The 16,586-nt window shown below is 40.4% G+C and overlaps 1 protein-coding gene across 2 annotated transcripts in view; it reads left to right on the top strand.

Moving 5' to 3' along the window:
* insrb (insulin receptor b) overlaps positions 1–16,586 on the top strand; it is an 82,747-nt gene that overhangs the window by 24,252 nt on the left and 41,909 nt on the right. For both annotated transcript variants that reach the window (XM_040129433.1, XM_040129432.1), the window contains exon 2: positions 1,171–1,719. In XM_040129433.1, the coding sequence (XP_039985367.1) occupies positions 1,171–1,719 (549 nt within the window). The remainder of the gene's footprint in view (positions 1–1,170; positions 1,720–16,586) is intronic.

Raw genomic sequence — 16,586 nt, 5'->3', positions numbered from 1 at the left:
ATCACACAGTGCCATACAATAATTTCCTCTCTGGAGAAATACTGCTGGAGCCAATGAGGAGAGAGAGACTCTGTGTGTGTGTGTGTGTGTGGGGGGGGGCACTTGTGGCCAGTCACATTGTAGCGGGGACTAGAGTTAGTCTGCTTTATGAATGGCTCTGCTCTACTTAATGTAAATTGCCCATGGTTTCATGGCTTAAATGGGAAAGTGAGATCTGTTGATGCTCATTTACGGTTGTTTTAATACAGTTGCAAATTGAAGACTTTTTAAATTGCATGGAATGCCATGCCTCTCCATTTATACAAGTAAAAGTAATTAAAAATCAGTTCACCTCGTTTATATCAGTGATGGAAGACTAAATATACTGAAACGATATGTCGATTAATCAATTACTTGATTGACAGAATAATAATTGGCAAGTATTTCAAAAATCAAATACTCTTAAGTCATTTTTAAAGCAAAAATATTGTGACATTGCATAATTCCAGCTTCTCAGTTCTCTGGGTTTGCTGCTCTTCTTTGTCTAATGTGATAATAAACTGAATATCTTTGGGGTTTGGACTATAAATTGGACAAAAATTGTAAAGTGTTGGTGTCACCTTGGACTTTAGGAAAGTGTGATGGACATTTTTCACTTTTTTTTGTAATTTGATTCATCTTTAATAGAAAAATACTGGAGCGATTAACTAATGGTGAAAATAATGGTTAGTTGCAGCTCTGTTAGAAACACCTCTCAGCCTAACACAATACAAATCAAGAGCATCACACACTCCAAAATTTTCCATATAGTTGAATCAACACTTCTCTAAAGAACTTTGAACAAAAACTACCTTCATGAAGGTAGGATTTATTGCAGGACTGTTTCACGCTGCATTAGTTTTAGCTATATAATAAACTGGCAACTGAGTGTATACTTGAAATACACACTTGCTGATGTGCTCTGGAGCTAGGTGCTTAACATCAAAGTGTTCTAGAGGAGCTATGTTTTTATTTGGCAGCTCCCTGATAGGAATTAATCATGAATAAGAGGAAGGGGAAGGTGGAGGAGAAGGTGTCTCACTAAAACTACAGTAAATATTGATGAAATTCTGTAATGAACTATTTAAAAACTTGAAACTTATGACTGGAATTCTCACATCTCTCTCCTTCTTTTACTCTCCATCCTTCCAGTCTGCCCAAGCAAGGACATCCGGAACAATGTGACCAACCTCCAGTCTTTGGAGAACTGCACCATCATCGAGGGCCACCTGAAGATTCTGCTCATGTTTAAGACCAAGACCGAGGACTTCCGGGGCCTCAGCTACCCGAAGCTGCGAGTTGTGACCGACTATGTGCTGCTGTTCAGAGTCTATGGCCTCGAGACCCTCAGTGATCTCTTCCCCAACCTGACAGTGGTCCGCGGCAACAACCTCTTCTTCAACTATGCTCTTGTGATTTATGAGATGCTGCAGCTGAAGGAGGTGGGCCTTCACAGTTTGATGAATATCACCCGGGGCGCCGTGAGGATTGAGAAGAATCCAGACCTTTGCTACCTGGCCACCCTCGACTGGTCCAAGATCCTGGACTCGGTGGAGGACAACTTCATTGTGGCCAATAAGAATGACAGGGAGTGTGGAGATGTGTGTCCTGGCACGGCCCAAGGTCAGACCATCTGCCCACAAAACACCATCAACGGACACTTCAGGGGACGGTGCTGGTCGCAGAACCACTGTCAGAGAAGTAAGTGTTTATCTGTGTTAATGTGTCTTTGAAGGGTGTATACTGTCTTTTTTCCTCATACAATCCCTTTTTACCAATTAGACAGTTGATCGTTGTCAGGCCTTTAAACCAGCCTGATACTCACCAAATTAAAAAAAAAAAAAGACTGACATTTATGCATGAAGCAGTGGAAAAATCTTCATATTGAGTGGCTGTTGTGTGCAGACATGATAGTATAGCACCTTTCCAGGGTCCATCACACTGCTTGTCGTAAAGTGGTCCATTGAGACACATAGTGAGAATATGCAGTGGAGATTTCTTCCTCCCAGAAATCAATGACGCGACTGATGTTTTAATTCCAAATGGTTTATGTAATGATTTCTGTGATGCGGAGGGCAGCTCCTAATATCAGTAGCCAGGGGTGGTGGACATGCCACGCCCTCTGATTAGCGTTCATTGACTGGAGCATTGTGGGCAAGTAATCTGTAATTATAGGTTCAGCATCTGCTTGATGTGTGAAATGACTCAAATGCATTGTTGAGTCAGGGAACTACACATTCAAAGGTAGGCATTATGGGAAGAATTACACTGAAAGAATTAAGTTAGAGCGAGAGAGTTGATGGACAGGGACAAACAGTATAGTACATATGATAGAAATTGTACAGATTTTCTCTCCTTTGAGTAAAAAAGGGCTGTGGGTTTGCCCGGTGCTCCAGCCAGCTGCCATTCTGTAGGCCAGTCAGTCAGTCTTTCCTCTCCTACCATAAAAACAGAGAAAGGCTTCTATTGTAAGACCCACAGAGAATGCTTATTATTTTTTTGAAGGCGATTATAGCTTGTATTGTTTTTTTCTCTTCTGTCTCTGTGTCTGACAGAAAGGCTAGCATTCAAAGCAAAACGACCTCGGCCATGTTTATACTTGAACATCGACTGTTGCGGACACCTTTATAATGTTGGCTCCTCGATTTTCTGCCAGGTCCCACTGTCGGGAAAGTAATACAGGAAATGGCTCTCTTTGTGTCTCAGTCTCCGTCTCTAGGCACGCACAAACACACACACATTGCTTTAGAGTTTTGACTTTAATAAGGTGTACAGCATTCAGTTTTTTTTAAATTGTTGGGTTAAAAAAAACAATTTTAAGCATTACGTGGGAAGAACAGTGACACTTAAGGTTGTGTTTTCCAGGACTCCAGGTTTTGGAAAACTAAAAAGAAAAGCTGTTGTCGTTGAGATTTGTGTAATCCTGGACCTGTACTAATCAAACAAAAAGTGAGATTTTGGACTTTGCTTTTACCTCTACTTGCAAACTTTAGAATAAAAGCTATTTATCAAACTTCTTACTGCTTAAAAGAACTACTTACAATTCAAGAGAGCTCCACAGGTCTCCTAATTTGGTTAAAAGTGGGTCTTAGATGGCCACAGTATAGACACAGAGGCGAGCACACACCTCCTGGGACATGTTCTGGAGTGACTGTACAAAATATCATTGGTCGTGATGAATTATATGTTAGCTGAAGCTGTATGTACATTTCAGAAGTGGGTAATTTTAGCCTGTTATTTGCATTTGATTTGATAGGATGTTACACCACTCTTTTCTTTCCCCACTTTCACAGTCTGCACTCAATGTCGTACTAAATCCTCCTTAAAGTACTTTTTACTTCTAAATTGAGCACTCTTAAATGTAATTCTTTGAAGTTTGATAAATACAGGCTCTGGACTTGGTTTCAGAGACAAACAGCCCTGACCATTAAGAACAAGAATGTGGACTGATAAACAGGGGGGTGTACAGCACGTCAAACACCATGTTTGCCTGTGAATTTTAGTCTCCTTCGCTTCGGATAAGCCAGGGAAGCAGGTATGACGCTGTGCTCCGCACCATGTGACAGGCACCAGTTTAGTCAAGAGCTGTGTGTCAAAGCAGGAGCCATTTCTAGAACATGATGCAATGGTTGTCTGCCCCTGCGGCCGGGGGAGTTTGAGAGTGTGGGCTACACAAAGGGATGATATGTGCACACTTACTGTAAATGTTTGCAAGTGTTTGCGTGCGTTTGATATACGTGTACTTAAGTGTGTGTCCCCACTGGAGGTGAGAGCCACAGTTTCACATTGCCACAGATTTATTTTTAGCCTACAACAGCGAAACTCTCTCAGACTTTAAGCTTGTATTTTTCTCAAATTAGATTATTGTTAGATTATTAGATTGTTCTAGATTATAATAATACACAAATATTAAAAAATAAATATATATAATTAGTGTAACAGTCTTAGTAACAATAACGGTAGTAGTAGTAATAGCAATATTATCTGAGTTTTTAGTCTGTTTAATACTACTTTATTTTGCAGCTTAATTTTAAACAGGTAGTGGTGTATCCATGGAGCGTTACATCCCCCGCAGGTTCAATTTAGATGAGATAAAAGGATGTGAGATATGAACATCAAGAAAGAGAAAAATGTTGTTTCCCTTGGGTTCTTGTGCAGTGCTATTCACTGAAACGCGTGCTGGGTGGTGGCGTGAGGAGACTATAGGATTTTTAATTAGGACTTCTGTGAATAAAAACTCACAGTTTAAAAACTTACATGCACACATACACTTCTGTGTGTGTGCACACACAGCCACGGGTGCAGGGTGGAGGAACATTAGATGGGGCATTAAAGTTTATGTGTGAGTGGAAACTGTGGGGTTGTTTTTGTTGTGATTTTACAGGGTTCCAGTTGCCTTAGGTAAGAGCCAGGGGAGAGCCTGCATTCCTCTGATCTCACACATGCTCCTTACAAGCAGGAAAACCACTGTGTGCATGTGTGTGTGCACATGCATGTGTGTGCGTGCACCAAGAGATGTCTTGTTTAAATTTGCAGGGTCCTTAAGTAACTTGTTGGCAGTCCAAACAGCCTGGAGAGTGTATGAGATCTGACATTCATTGGCCAGTGTTTTGTGTGTGTGTGTGTGTGTGTGTGTGTGTGTGTGTGTGTGTGTGTGTGTGTGTGTGTGTGTGTGTGTGTGTGTGTGTGTGTGTGTGTGGTGTACATATGTATTTTCTGTGCATGTGTGTACTGTATATTTACAACTTTGTGTAGGTAGCCATTCAGATGTAGAGGTCAGTTAGGTACTAGATTTTGTCAAGTGCACTCAGGCTGCAATTTTCTCAGCTTTTAAAAGCTGTCACCAGTCACTCTAGCTTTGTTGCCCGATTGAATGCTGGTGTTTGCTTGCTTTCCCTCTGGACAATAGTGGTGCAATAGCGTATTTCAATCTAGTAGTTGGCTTTGTGAACATGTCTGCATTGTGCTTTAGAGCAGGCCATCAGAAATTACCCATTCATGACACAGATACTGTTTTTTCAATGCATAAAATCTTCCAAAAGCCTCAATACACCTGAACCCTTTTTATCACAAGTTAGTTTTTCTATGTGGACATTTGTGTGGACTGAATCAGTTGAAATATCTTTGAGCAGTGAATTCCTACCAAGTCCTACAAGTGCAATTCTGCAGCTTTCTGGAAAACAGAAAATGAAAATAATAATTTCTCAGTCAGGGATCATGAGTATAAAAATGTTTGCTACTGGTGTTGAAATATCAGATTGGCCGGAGCTAAAAACACACTTGTAGAAGAGAAGGGGGAGGTTGTCAGGTCTGAGATCAGTGGGGTTCATGGATCACTGTCACCTTCTGTAAATGAGACAGGATGTGTAGGCAATGTGGATACAATCTGCAGACCCACATGTTTGCACAATAGCATGCAGAATTAGTAAAATGACAAAAAATGAGCGCTAACATGCTTTAATTTAGAAAATATTGGCTTTGGTAGTACAAGGTCAGTGGGTCTCTGAAATTAGACTCAGACTCAGATTAATGTTTTAAGAGAGCAATTGTTTTCTGTCTCTGGCTCTTTGTGCTCACTTTGAAATTATGAGTTTGGCTTTAAGATTATTTTGGTAGTTTACTCTGCTTTTGATCAAACAATCTACTCTGATCCCATTAACAAAAATCTCTTATTGTGATAGAGTGGTTAATAGTTTTATCAGTGGTGCATAAAATACACATGTCAAAAGACGGTGGTTTAAATTTGCCACAAAGTAACAGAAATAACGAATAAATGAATAGAGCAAGAGCACTAAATGATAGATGATACTCTATTGTATTTTGCATATTAAAGACACATGGATAGTTAACACATGCAGAGGCAGATTGCTACAGAGAAAGCAAGCACACAAGGAAGAGGAATAGATTTTTAAATGAGAGGTGAAGAGAGAGAAAAGTACAAATAGAAAGGAAGTATGGGTAATATTCAGAGATGAGAGAATGAGGGAATGGGAACAAACAGTTGATCTCCTGTTTAGATAAGGCTCTATCTGTTGCCGAAGCTTAGCACATTGTGTTCAACCTAACACATCAGCCAGCACTATGCTTGCACAACTCATGCACACAAAAACATACACACACAAGCAGTAGGAGAGAAGGCTTTTCAGGTTAAAGATCACTCCGCCTGCGCCTACGTACTTTGTAGTTAGTGCGATTGTTTTCAGGCGCACACACACACACACACACACACACACACACACACACACACACAGTCACACAGTCACACAGTCACACAGTCACAGCTTCACCTCTCAGTGAAAAAAGCCAGAGAGGGAAAATGCCCTCTCTCCATTATGTGTACCCTGTTCAGACTATCACAGTCACACAGGTTAAACCTCTGATGGTGGTCGATATAAATGGGTCAACGTGCGTCATCCAGCATGACTTTGTGACCTTCCTCCTGACCAGGGTTGAATGTATGTTGGACATTGGCCAGCTTTGGTCAACAGGCTGCAGTAGTAAGGATAGGAACTGAATTTTGAGACATGAACATTTTTAAAGAAATAAAACTAACTTCCCAGCTTTTGTAAAAACAGAGAAAGCGACAGAGGGAGTACGGGAACAGTTGAGAGAGAACGTGAGGAGATCTGAAAAGAAAAGTTCATGATTTTTACAGTATGAAATTTATATAATTCTTTGGATTTTTTCAGCAACTGGAGCTTTATTTCCATGGACATACAGTTGCAGGCGTGAGTCGCAGTGAGCAGTGTTCACAAGAGGTAAACCTGTTACACCAGTCTATGAAAAGATGAAGAAAAGCAAGTTAAATACTCAGAAGTTCAAAAGACATTGTATCTTATGAAGGAGTTGGTATATGGTGATGTTTGGATTTTTTCAAGCCTGCTTAAACAATACTCAAATGCTATGTCTGCATTGAGAGAGTTATTGGTCACTTTAAAATAATTTCTCCTGCCCGTAGGGGCTATGAAGCAATCCCTTCCTAATGCAGTGTCTCCCTTCTGTGCAAAAAATGCGTTTTTAAGTTCAGCCGAATAAGTTAGCGAACTCATGGCAGTATCTTAGATCCAGTAGTCGTATGTAGGTTTATTGCTGGAGTTGTTTCCTGGCGACAGTTCTACATAAAAGTATCAGATGATTTATTTAGAACATTTAGTTCAGGGTTAGGAAACAAACGCAGTCTGTGGAAACACAAAGAGGGAATTTTGTACTTAAAAGACTGTAAAGACTGTTTTTTTTTTTTTGCTTTCAGTCCTTATGCTGAACTAATCTAATGGTTTCCTGGCTGTACCTTATACTTAATTGACCGATGTGAGAGCAGTGTCTATGTTCTCATCTAACCTGGCAAGAAAGCAAAGAAGCATATTTCCCGAAATGTAGAACTATTCCTTTAATGTCCGTGTATGTTACCATTAAATGGTGTGATTGTGTTGTTTCTTTGAGGTGATCATAACATTCTTGTATATCGGGTACACATCGACCATATCATAAACTGTATGCCCACGTCGTTGTCTCAGCTGGTATTCACGGTTGCTTTGGAAATGGAAATTGTCTTAAGTGTCGTTTCCATTAGTGTTTTTTTTTTTCTAATGCTATCAAATGAAACCAGTCAGTCATTTTCGGATAAGATGAGTGCCAGATGAGGAGGCCAGGAGGGGAAGAGAAGGGGTTGGGCAAAGCAAAATAAACAGAGCAAAACAAACATGGCGGGGCGTTTTCAAGTGTGGCTCCCAGGTACACACAAACAGACACACACTTAAAAACCACACACACAACCTTTTGCCAGAGTGGCAATTGGCCAAGCTAAAGGAGGCTAAAGAGAGAATGAAAATGACAGTATTAAGGATGGAGGTGCTCAATGAAGCATGCTGTTGGCCACAACCAAACAAAAACCCTTCACGAGCCCAGCCTCTTAATTGGGGTGTAAAAGTGTCTTCGCTCAGACTGCTTCCACACACACTTCTCTCTTGATCTCTTCTTGTGTTCTATCTGTCTTTGGTTCAGTTTCTGTAGTTGTTTCGAATGAGAGTTAAATGAAAGAGTTTTCCGGAAGCTGCTCTTCTTAATTACCCATTTAGTGCTCAGTGACACAGGGAACAAAAGAACATAAACACAATGGGATAGCCTGACTGATTGCAGGAGCGTTACACTTTCTGTAAATGGCTCATTTATAATATATTGTGACACATTACTGATTTTGCCTTACTTTAAACTGAAAGAAAATTGCCAAAAAATTACCAGATTTCTCAAATTACTTAATTGTATTAAGGGCTTTATATCAGTTTTAAGTAGGACTGGGCATCATTTGATGTTATGGGATACTAGTGCTTATATGATACCTGAGTTTTGATATTTATAGCGTAACAATACTTTTTTCAATACCTTACCTTGAGGAACATAAACACTCTTAATTCAACAACGGCCAAAGGTCTCAGAGGTGATACATCTAAACACAAGCAGGTGTACAGGAATATTGACTAAATAAAAGTCTAACTGGTAAAAATTTAATCAAAGAGGAAGTAAAGATGATTACACATCCATGATTTTATATCAGTTTTTTGCTACAAACTCATTTTGGTTGGTACCGAAAAGTATTGGGGTTCCATACTGAGCCATAGTTTAAAATTCTGCCATATTTAATCATTTCTAAATTGATAACATCTAGACAGTATTACCTGCAACTAACTCTAAGACAGAGCAGATAAAGTGCTGGCCTAAAAAATTTGTTCAAGATTAGTCTATATATTCTAAACTGTAAATGTGCATTCGGTGAGAACCTCTCTGTAGAGTTAGAATAGGTATTGTGCACATTCGAATGCTTCATTAAATTTGATGTGTTGCCGATCTGTGAGGCAACAAAATCTGCACATATATTGAGTCACTGCTCTGAACACAGGAGCCTCCATCTGGAGGAGAAGGCTTGTTGTTTTTCCTGTATGCCTACCACATGCCAATCACCTGTGTAGATATCACAAGCACAAACACACTCCTATACATCCTCACTAATTCTCTTTCCAAAGGGTCATCTACAGTTGTGACGGGTACAGTAAATACCTAAAGGTCATATTTGCACATTTGTCTCACCATTTCTAAAAAAGGTTGCAAAATGCAGCCAAATAATCGCAGTCTGGAGACCTGGGGCCACTTGAACTTTAACCCAGTTGCTTTTCCAATGAGCGGGGACTTGAGCTAGAAACGCTATCCTTTGCCGTCTTCTTCCCTCACTGGGATTAACTTGGCTGCCTGGAAATGGGAGGTTGTTGTACAGTTAAGTAAATAACTTGTACACAGTGAGAGGAAAACATAGAACTGAACATGTACGATACACATAGGGTAATATAGTTTGAGTTTGTGTAAGATGTCATTTTAGAAACATATGAAAGTGTCTGGCTTGTGATACTGTATGCTTGCAGGACCTTAGTCAAAATGAGGTCACACAAGCATTAGAGTTCAGGCTCTATGATTACAGTTCAAACAAATGTCCAACTGTTATTATAGATTTTCTAATCATAATTATAGTTAATGTTGCTACACTACGTAGATTTATGAATGCAAACTCCTGATTTTGCAGCCCATTTCAGGAAACTGATTCTTTCCCACATTGAAAAATGTGAATCTTTTGTTTTCCTTCTGTGCATTCAAATGGGAAAAATTAAAGAGCAAACACTTAAATGACAAAGATTTGAAATGTTTCCAATTTACTTCTCTGTTCCTATTCCAGAGTAAAGTGAATTGCAATTGATGTGATCCTGATAGTGATACACTGTCACACACAGAAGAGAGAGCGGCGTACGTTTGTTCTCATCTTTCCCTCACTTATTGCTGTAGACACAGGGAAGCTCTTCTTTGATGCTGTCCGTTTGTGATAGTTAAGGCTTTTCCGTGGTGGCTTGCCTTACATCAACACGCACACACAAACACGCACATGCACACACACTAGCCTGCTCACTCACTGGTGTTTCAATTACCATGAATATCTTATAAGGGACAGGGAGTGAGGGGAGGAGACAAAAACTGAAAGAGAGGGAAAGAGAAGAAGGGAGGAAGGAAAGAAACAGACAGATGGAGAGGGAGAGGTAGTAATCGTGCTCTTGTGTTTTCCTTCCTGGCAGCTTGCATCCTTGTTAACAAATCCAAATTAACTTTGATAAACTGGCATCAGTTATGTACATGCATGTGTGTGTGTGTGTGTGTGTGTGTGTGTGTGTGTGTGTGTGTGTGTGTGTGTGTGTGTGTGTGCGCGTGTGTGTGTGTGCGCGTGTGTGTGTGTGTGTGCGCGCGCGAGTGTGTTTGTGTGCACGCACGTGCTTCCCTCTGCTTGCTTCATTCGTGCAGTGAGTGCAGTAGCAGGCAGGCAGTGCTAGCTGAGTGCCCCAGGGGATCTGGAAAAGTCTCTCTCCTCTCTCCTCCAGCTCATCAATGGACTGGCACTCCCACATCCTGCTCTATGCATGTACGAATGCGCGTGCACACACACACAAACACAAAGGGCACATGCGTATATGCACGTGACATAGACATATGCGCAACAGATACACACTTGCACACAGAGCCAAGTGGAGCACAAATGTACACATGAGGCTAAGTGGAGCATGCTGACGCTGCTGCCCACCATTCTAACAGGGGATAGGCTGTTAGTAGAAATGTAAGTAGCCTATAGTGCAGAGAGGATGGGGGCTTCTGAGGATACCAACATGCTGGAACAAGATGTATGGCTACTGTTGCAGCACTGTGTGTGGTTTTTTTTTTGTCAATTGTCGAGAGAGAGAGAGGCGTTGCTTATCTGTTAATGCCTTCTTATTCTCCTTCTTGGATTTTTTTAAGAATACACATTTTAAATTTTTATTACGTACGACAAATAGATTTTTAGAGGAAAACCGATTCCCTCTGTGCATGTGCGGTTTGATGTGTGTTTCTCTCTGTGAGAATTTGAGTGTTTGAGGAAAGCATGTTGGCAGGCAAGTGGTTGTTACAGCCTGAGCTGTGTGAAAGGACTTCCTCATTACTTCCTGCCTTTGTCCAAAGCACTTCCTACTGCCGAGCTGTACAACTGGGCCCTGGGGAAAGCTGGCGGGGATAGAGAGTGGGACTAGGCAAGGGTATATTATTTACATGCGAGAGATAATAAAAGGAAAGAAAAGTTATATGAGTAGCTCTCAAGATCACGAAACCCTTTAACAGAAATGCCAAGCTCTGACAGTGCTGCAAATGTTTATTTCGTTAATCATTTTACAAGCCTCCTACAAATGCAAACCCCCGGGTCGTGTACCAGTATTTCAGAAAGTAGACTGCAGATAGCTGAGACGAGAGGGGAGCTGTGAGGATTGCATAAAGTGTTTGTATGTGAGGGAGGGAAATAAGACTGGTTGAGGGAAATGGAATGTTTTCACGTTTTCAGATATTTGGCCAGATCAGATGACTCCCTGCTCCCAGTTCTGACATCAACCCTACATACACACACACACATACGCACCCACACATATACGTGCACGCCTGCGAACTGCGAACGCAAACACATAAACACACCAAAACCTTGAAGACACAGTCTGATCAAAAGTAGCCCCATGTCCTAGTATTGTGCCAACATGGTCCAGTGCTGACTAACCTAACATGGTAGCTAGGAACATAGCAGTAGTGTCTGGTGTACCTGAATGTGAGCTCTAAGTAAAAAGTCATTATTCCATTTACATAAGCATAAAATTACAAATGAAAAAAAAAAAAAAAATGTAAGTGTGTTTAAACTACCTGAGGTATCCAAATCCATATAGTGTAGTTAAAACTCAAAGCTAACTTTGGTTACATGAAAAAGAGACGTTATCCAGGTTTCGGATCGTCTTCCTGCCGCTATGTCTCGACTTGTCATCCACAAATTTCTTTACCAACTAAGTTTCCTCAACAATTGAGAATAACCCTGTTTGGTTTCTAGCTGTCCGAACTCTGCTGCATTTAGCCTTTCTCTCTGATCAGCGGGTAATGGAAACCAAGAGTGACAATTAAATTTATGATCTGCAGGAGACTTGTGTATATGTAAACAAAGGTAACTCTATTTTTTAGTCTTAAAAAAAAACAGTCCTAGCAGTACAATAGCAGAGTAATTGAAATTTAAATTGCAAATTAATAGGTCTAGTTGAATTTCTTGTTAAATAACCATAGGTTGTTATTCATAATACTGGACACAAAAACTTCCAATTTTGTCTATGAGGCATACTGAGTTGTCAAACAGCTTGTCCAAATCTTCAAATCCTAAAGCAAGCTACTGTTTAATAAATGAGATACTGTAGCATTTCAACGAAGCTTCCCAAACCCGCCACAAGATCTCCTAACAATAAAGATAATATCATAACACTGAGAATGTAATCAAACATAATTTGTACAGCACTTCTTGCATGCGCATACAGTTTTTTACACTGCGGTTCACTGCTCTTATTTCAGAATACACGTGATATACAGTATACAATCTGAAATCTGAAGCTCATAATAAACAATCTGGGAGTTGGCAATAAGATTTTCAAACTTTTATGACTAAGGGAAATAATCAAATGAAAAGTGTTTATTACAATGTTTATTACAACAGTCCTTCCATACACACATCGGCCTGAGAGGAAGTTTTGCATTTTGCAACTCAATCAAAGCAGATACAGTCCCTACCTGTACATCATTAACTCAGTGTAAAGGGAACAAAACTGCTGCTTCAGTGGCGCATGGAAGCTTGGCGTATGGTCACGCATACATGATCTCAGAACTGCATGTTAAGGGCTTAACAAAATCTGTAACCACAGCTAGTAGTATGTACTGTATTTGGAAATAAATCTCTGTAGTGTAGCAACGTTAGTTATAATGCTTATGCTCCATCAAATACTTGGAATTTCGTGGGTGGCTTTGAGGTGGTACAAGGGCTCGGTTGAAGGGGTTGGGAGGGATGTTTGGACGTTTGAAATTCTCAAGAATTTTGTTGTTACACCACCTTCTTGGGAAAGGAGTCTTTCCCACAGGTTGAGAAGGTGTTCGTGGTGATGTGTGGGTTGTGGAGTTCATGCTTAACGGATGCCTGAGACTTTACAAATTAGTATTATGCTTCCATTTAATATTTATTTCCTGCTGTTACAAACTCACACACAGTGGTTTGGTCAAGCAAAAAAATAAACATAAGTTATTATTTCAAAGATGCGTGCGCTAGAGCAGTCCCTCAAAAATCAGTGCTGGAAATCAGCTTTGTGTTTCTGAAGTTGCTTTTCCTGAAGTGAACTTGTTTATCCTCATATGACCTCTCCATCCTTGAAGTTGCTTCCAAACCCAACTCTTTCCATGTAGTTCTGTCCAGACCCAGCTCATTCACTTCACTGAATGTCATGTCCTTGGCTTTCAAGAAATGGCTCTTTTCTTTGAACCATTTAACAAGTTTTACTCAGTGCAAAAAAAAGAAAAAAAAAAAAATTAAAAAAATACAGTACCCTTCAGGGGGGTCCTGCCCTACCCAGAATGTGTTAAGTGTCTGGGAAAGCAGCATAAATCTCCGTAAACGGAAGCTTTGATGATGACAACCACCCCTGTGCAGGCTGTAATGGTGCAGTCCTGAGAACCTTTGTCTATTTAAGGCGATACTTCTTACACTAGGCTGGGTGGTGGGTGGTGGGGGGTGGGGGTGGGTCAGACTGATGCATGGTGGCATTATTGGGAGAATGTGACCCTGGGCTGACCCACCCAGGTCAGGGGTGAGCAAGTAGAGGAGGGGTCAGATACAAGTGGGCCATTTGCTGGCCATAATTACAGGGTAACACTTGAACTCTCACGCACGCACGCACACGCACACACACCCACACACACAGAGATTCCAGGAGGGCTCACTAAAGACAGAAAGTGCCGATGTGGGAAATGGACAGGTATTTGTGTTTATATTATTTTTGTCTAGCAGCAGATGGACACAGGGAGAAATTATGTTTCTTCTTCTTTCTTCCTCCTCTTCATTACCACACTTATTTGTCTAGGATAATGTAAATTAAACAGTGTTCATTCACTGTCTGATTTAAATATCTGCCAGCCAGCTGCTCAGTAGTCTGTCATGAAGTTTTGATGAGTGTCAGTTTTTAATTCCCTTTTGATGTGCCACCAGCTGCAGTACCCGGAGCAAGCTTTGACATTAACTGTTGTAGTAAGATGTCTGATAAGAGAATCTAATGTCTCATCTAATAAGGAAATTGTGTCATGAAGCATTTTGTTAATACAGAAGCCAGTTCCCTCTGAATGACACTTTTTTTGGTCTATGGCTCAGTGGCCGTGTCACCCCTACACTGTTGGCATCAGAACCCATAGCATAGCTCCAATTTGCAAGACTGACCTGCATCTTGTACTACTTGTTGTTGCATTTGTGTTGAGAATTGTAGCAATTCTCAGGAACTCTGATCTGATAAGACAGGTTCACACAGAAAGTGGAGGACATGGTGAATGTAACTTGTAAGAAAAATAGCTAGATGAATCCTGGTGCCAACAGACTGAGTGTATGTTTATGTTTAAGGATATGACACAGGATATGAAGATATGCACTCTGGTTTTAAGTAATGGATCAGCGCACAAGGTCAGAGGATGAGGTTGTGAATGTTGTAACCAACAGCTTTAAGTTTCATCTCAGGTTATGCTTCCATAAAATGAGGCGATTACTGAATCTATAAATCATGTTTGATCATCTTAAAACAAAAGGCTACTTCTTCTGCTGAATATTCATAATTTTTTTCTCCATTTCATTAACTGAATGCCTGGCCTAACTCCCATTGCTGCCTTACAACACTGTAGAGTCATTTTATTCTGCCTCTCCTCTCATTTGTTCTGATCATGCCATAAGTATCCTGTAGTATAAAAGTGATGTAAAAATATTAGGCCTATAAATTCCCTTGGCTGCTTATGCCATCTCGTCTCTCTTCCTAATAACTTGAGTGGTAATATATTTTGCAAGACGGATATAAAAATGCTGTGATAATCCTTCTCTCTTTGCCTAAATGAACCCCATGATGATACCAGAGCGGTGACAGAATTATTGGACCGCAGTAAAAATGGCTGCTGCTGTTCCACAGTCATCTCTATTTCTCCTGCAGTACAATGTCTGTATTGAACAGAAGTAGAAAATTGCAGCACAGGACAAGACTGCAGTCATTCTCATAGTATGTATTCCCTGCACCTCAGCATATCTCCTCCTCTCCTCACAACACTTTGATGGCCCCGCTGCCCCCACAAAGGAATGAATGCAGTTAATAATTTTACCAAATGGATGGGATGTTTAGTCTTCTAGCCATGGGTGGAAAAAGCTTGGAAAAAGCGTCAGATGCCACTAAGACAGTATGATGAAAAAGAGAAGAAATGGTTTTTCCCTGTCTTTCTTTTTCTCTCGATTTTTCTTTCCTGTTTCTGTTGCTCCACCTTATGTGAAAGATCCTCCCTCTGGACTCCCTCCCTTCTTTTTTTTTTTTCTCTCTGTCCCTCTGTTCCTTTGCTTTGCGCGCTCTCTCCCTCTCTCCCCCTCTTCCTTCCCCTTGCATGCTGTGGTATGCAGACATGCAGGAATTTCTGGGCCTCAAAATGATAGACCAAACTTGTCATCCCTGGCTCCTATTACTAAAGATGGCCGCCTTGGCAGTGTGTGTGCCTGTGATTGGTGCGTGTCTGAGTTATTCCCCATTTGATTGGTCATAACATGTTTGTCCGCAGCTCATGTGCGTGAATTTTAGTTTTTTTTTTGTTTGTATAAGAAGCATTGTCAGTCTGTAATTTGTGACTGCTTAGTGACAATAACTCTTCCTTTTCTTCTTGCTTTCTCTCCTGCACAGTTTTGTGTTTGGCTTTAGAAACATTTGTGTTATTACATGCTGCTGTGTTTGTGTCTTCTTGTCTGTGTGAATGGGGGGTGTGTCGCTCGGAGCAACTCTCCACCCATCTTAGGGAAAGTGTAAAACAGACAAATGCATTACAGCACAAGACAAAGAAAGTTGCTTAAAGAATTGCTGCAGCTAAACATTATTTTCATTATTGATTAATGCGCCAATTACTACCCTGATTCATTTATTGATCATCTGGATTTAAATGTCAGATAATAGTGAAAAATGCCCGTCACAATTTCCAAAAGCCCAAGGCGATGGCTTCAGATGTCTTGTTTTGTCTGACCAACAGTCGAAATCCCAAAGACATTCAATTTACTAAAATATAAGACTGAAAAGAGCAGCAAATTCTCACAATTGAGAATCTGGAACCAGGTAATATTTGGCATTGTTACATGAAGAGAAGAATTAAGAACGATGCAATGATAACTCTCAGTAGGAATCTATATTTATCAAAGATTTTAATGAACAATTATGGACTCACAAACATCATCATACTGAGCTTTTTACAATTATAATTATTTAGTTTTAATATAGTCTTAGTAGGCAAATGCAGAAGTGCACGTGTTTCCGTCATCGCATAGGTGCTGTCCAGACTACCAAGTGAACTGTTACTACACTCCCTTGAAAAAATATTTTAAAACTAAAAAATAATAAATGAAGTTTTTTCGATTTTCAGAGTAGTACGGTTATTGAGCTTTGGTTGTT

The sequence above is a fragment of the Xiphias gladius genome, chromosome 6, assembly GCF_016859285.1.
Source record: "Xiphias gladius isolate SHS-SW01 ecotype Sanya breed wild chromosome 6, ASM1685928v1, whole genome shotgun sequence".
NCBI classification, from domain to species: Eukaryota; Metazoa; Chordata; class Actinopteri; order Istiophoriformes; family Xiphiidae; genus Xiphias; species Xiphias gladius.
Note: the sequence above shows the minus strand (reverse complement) of the source record. Positions and strands in the feature narration are given on the sequence as shown.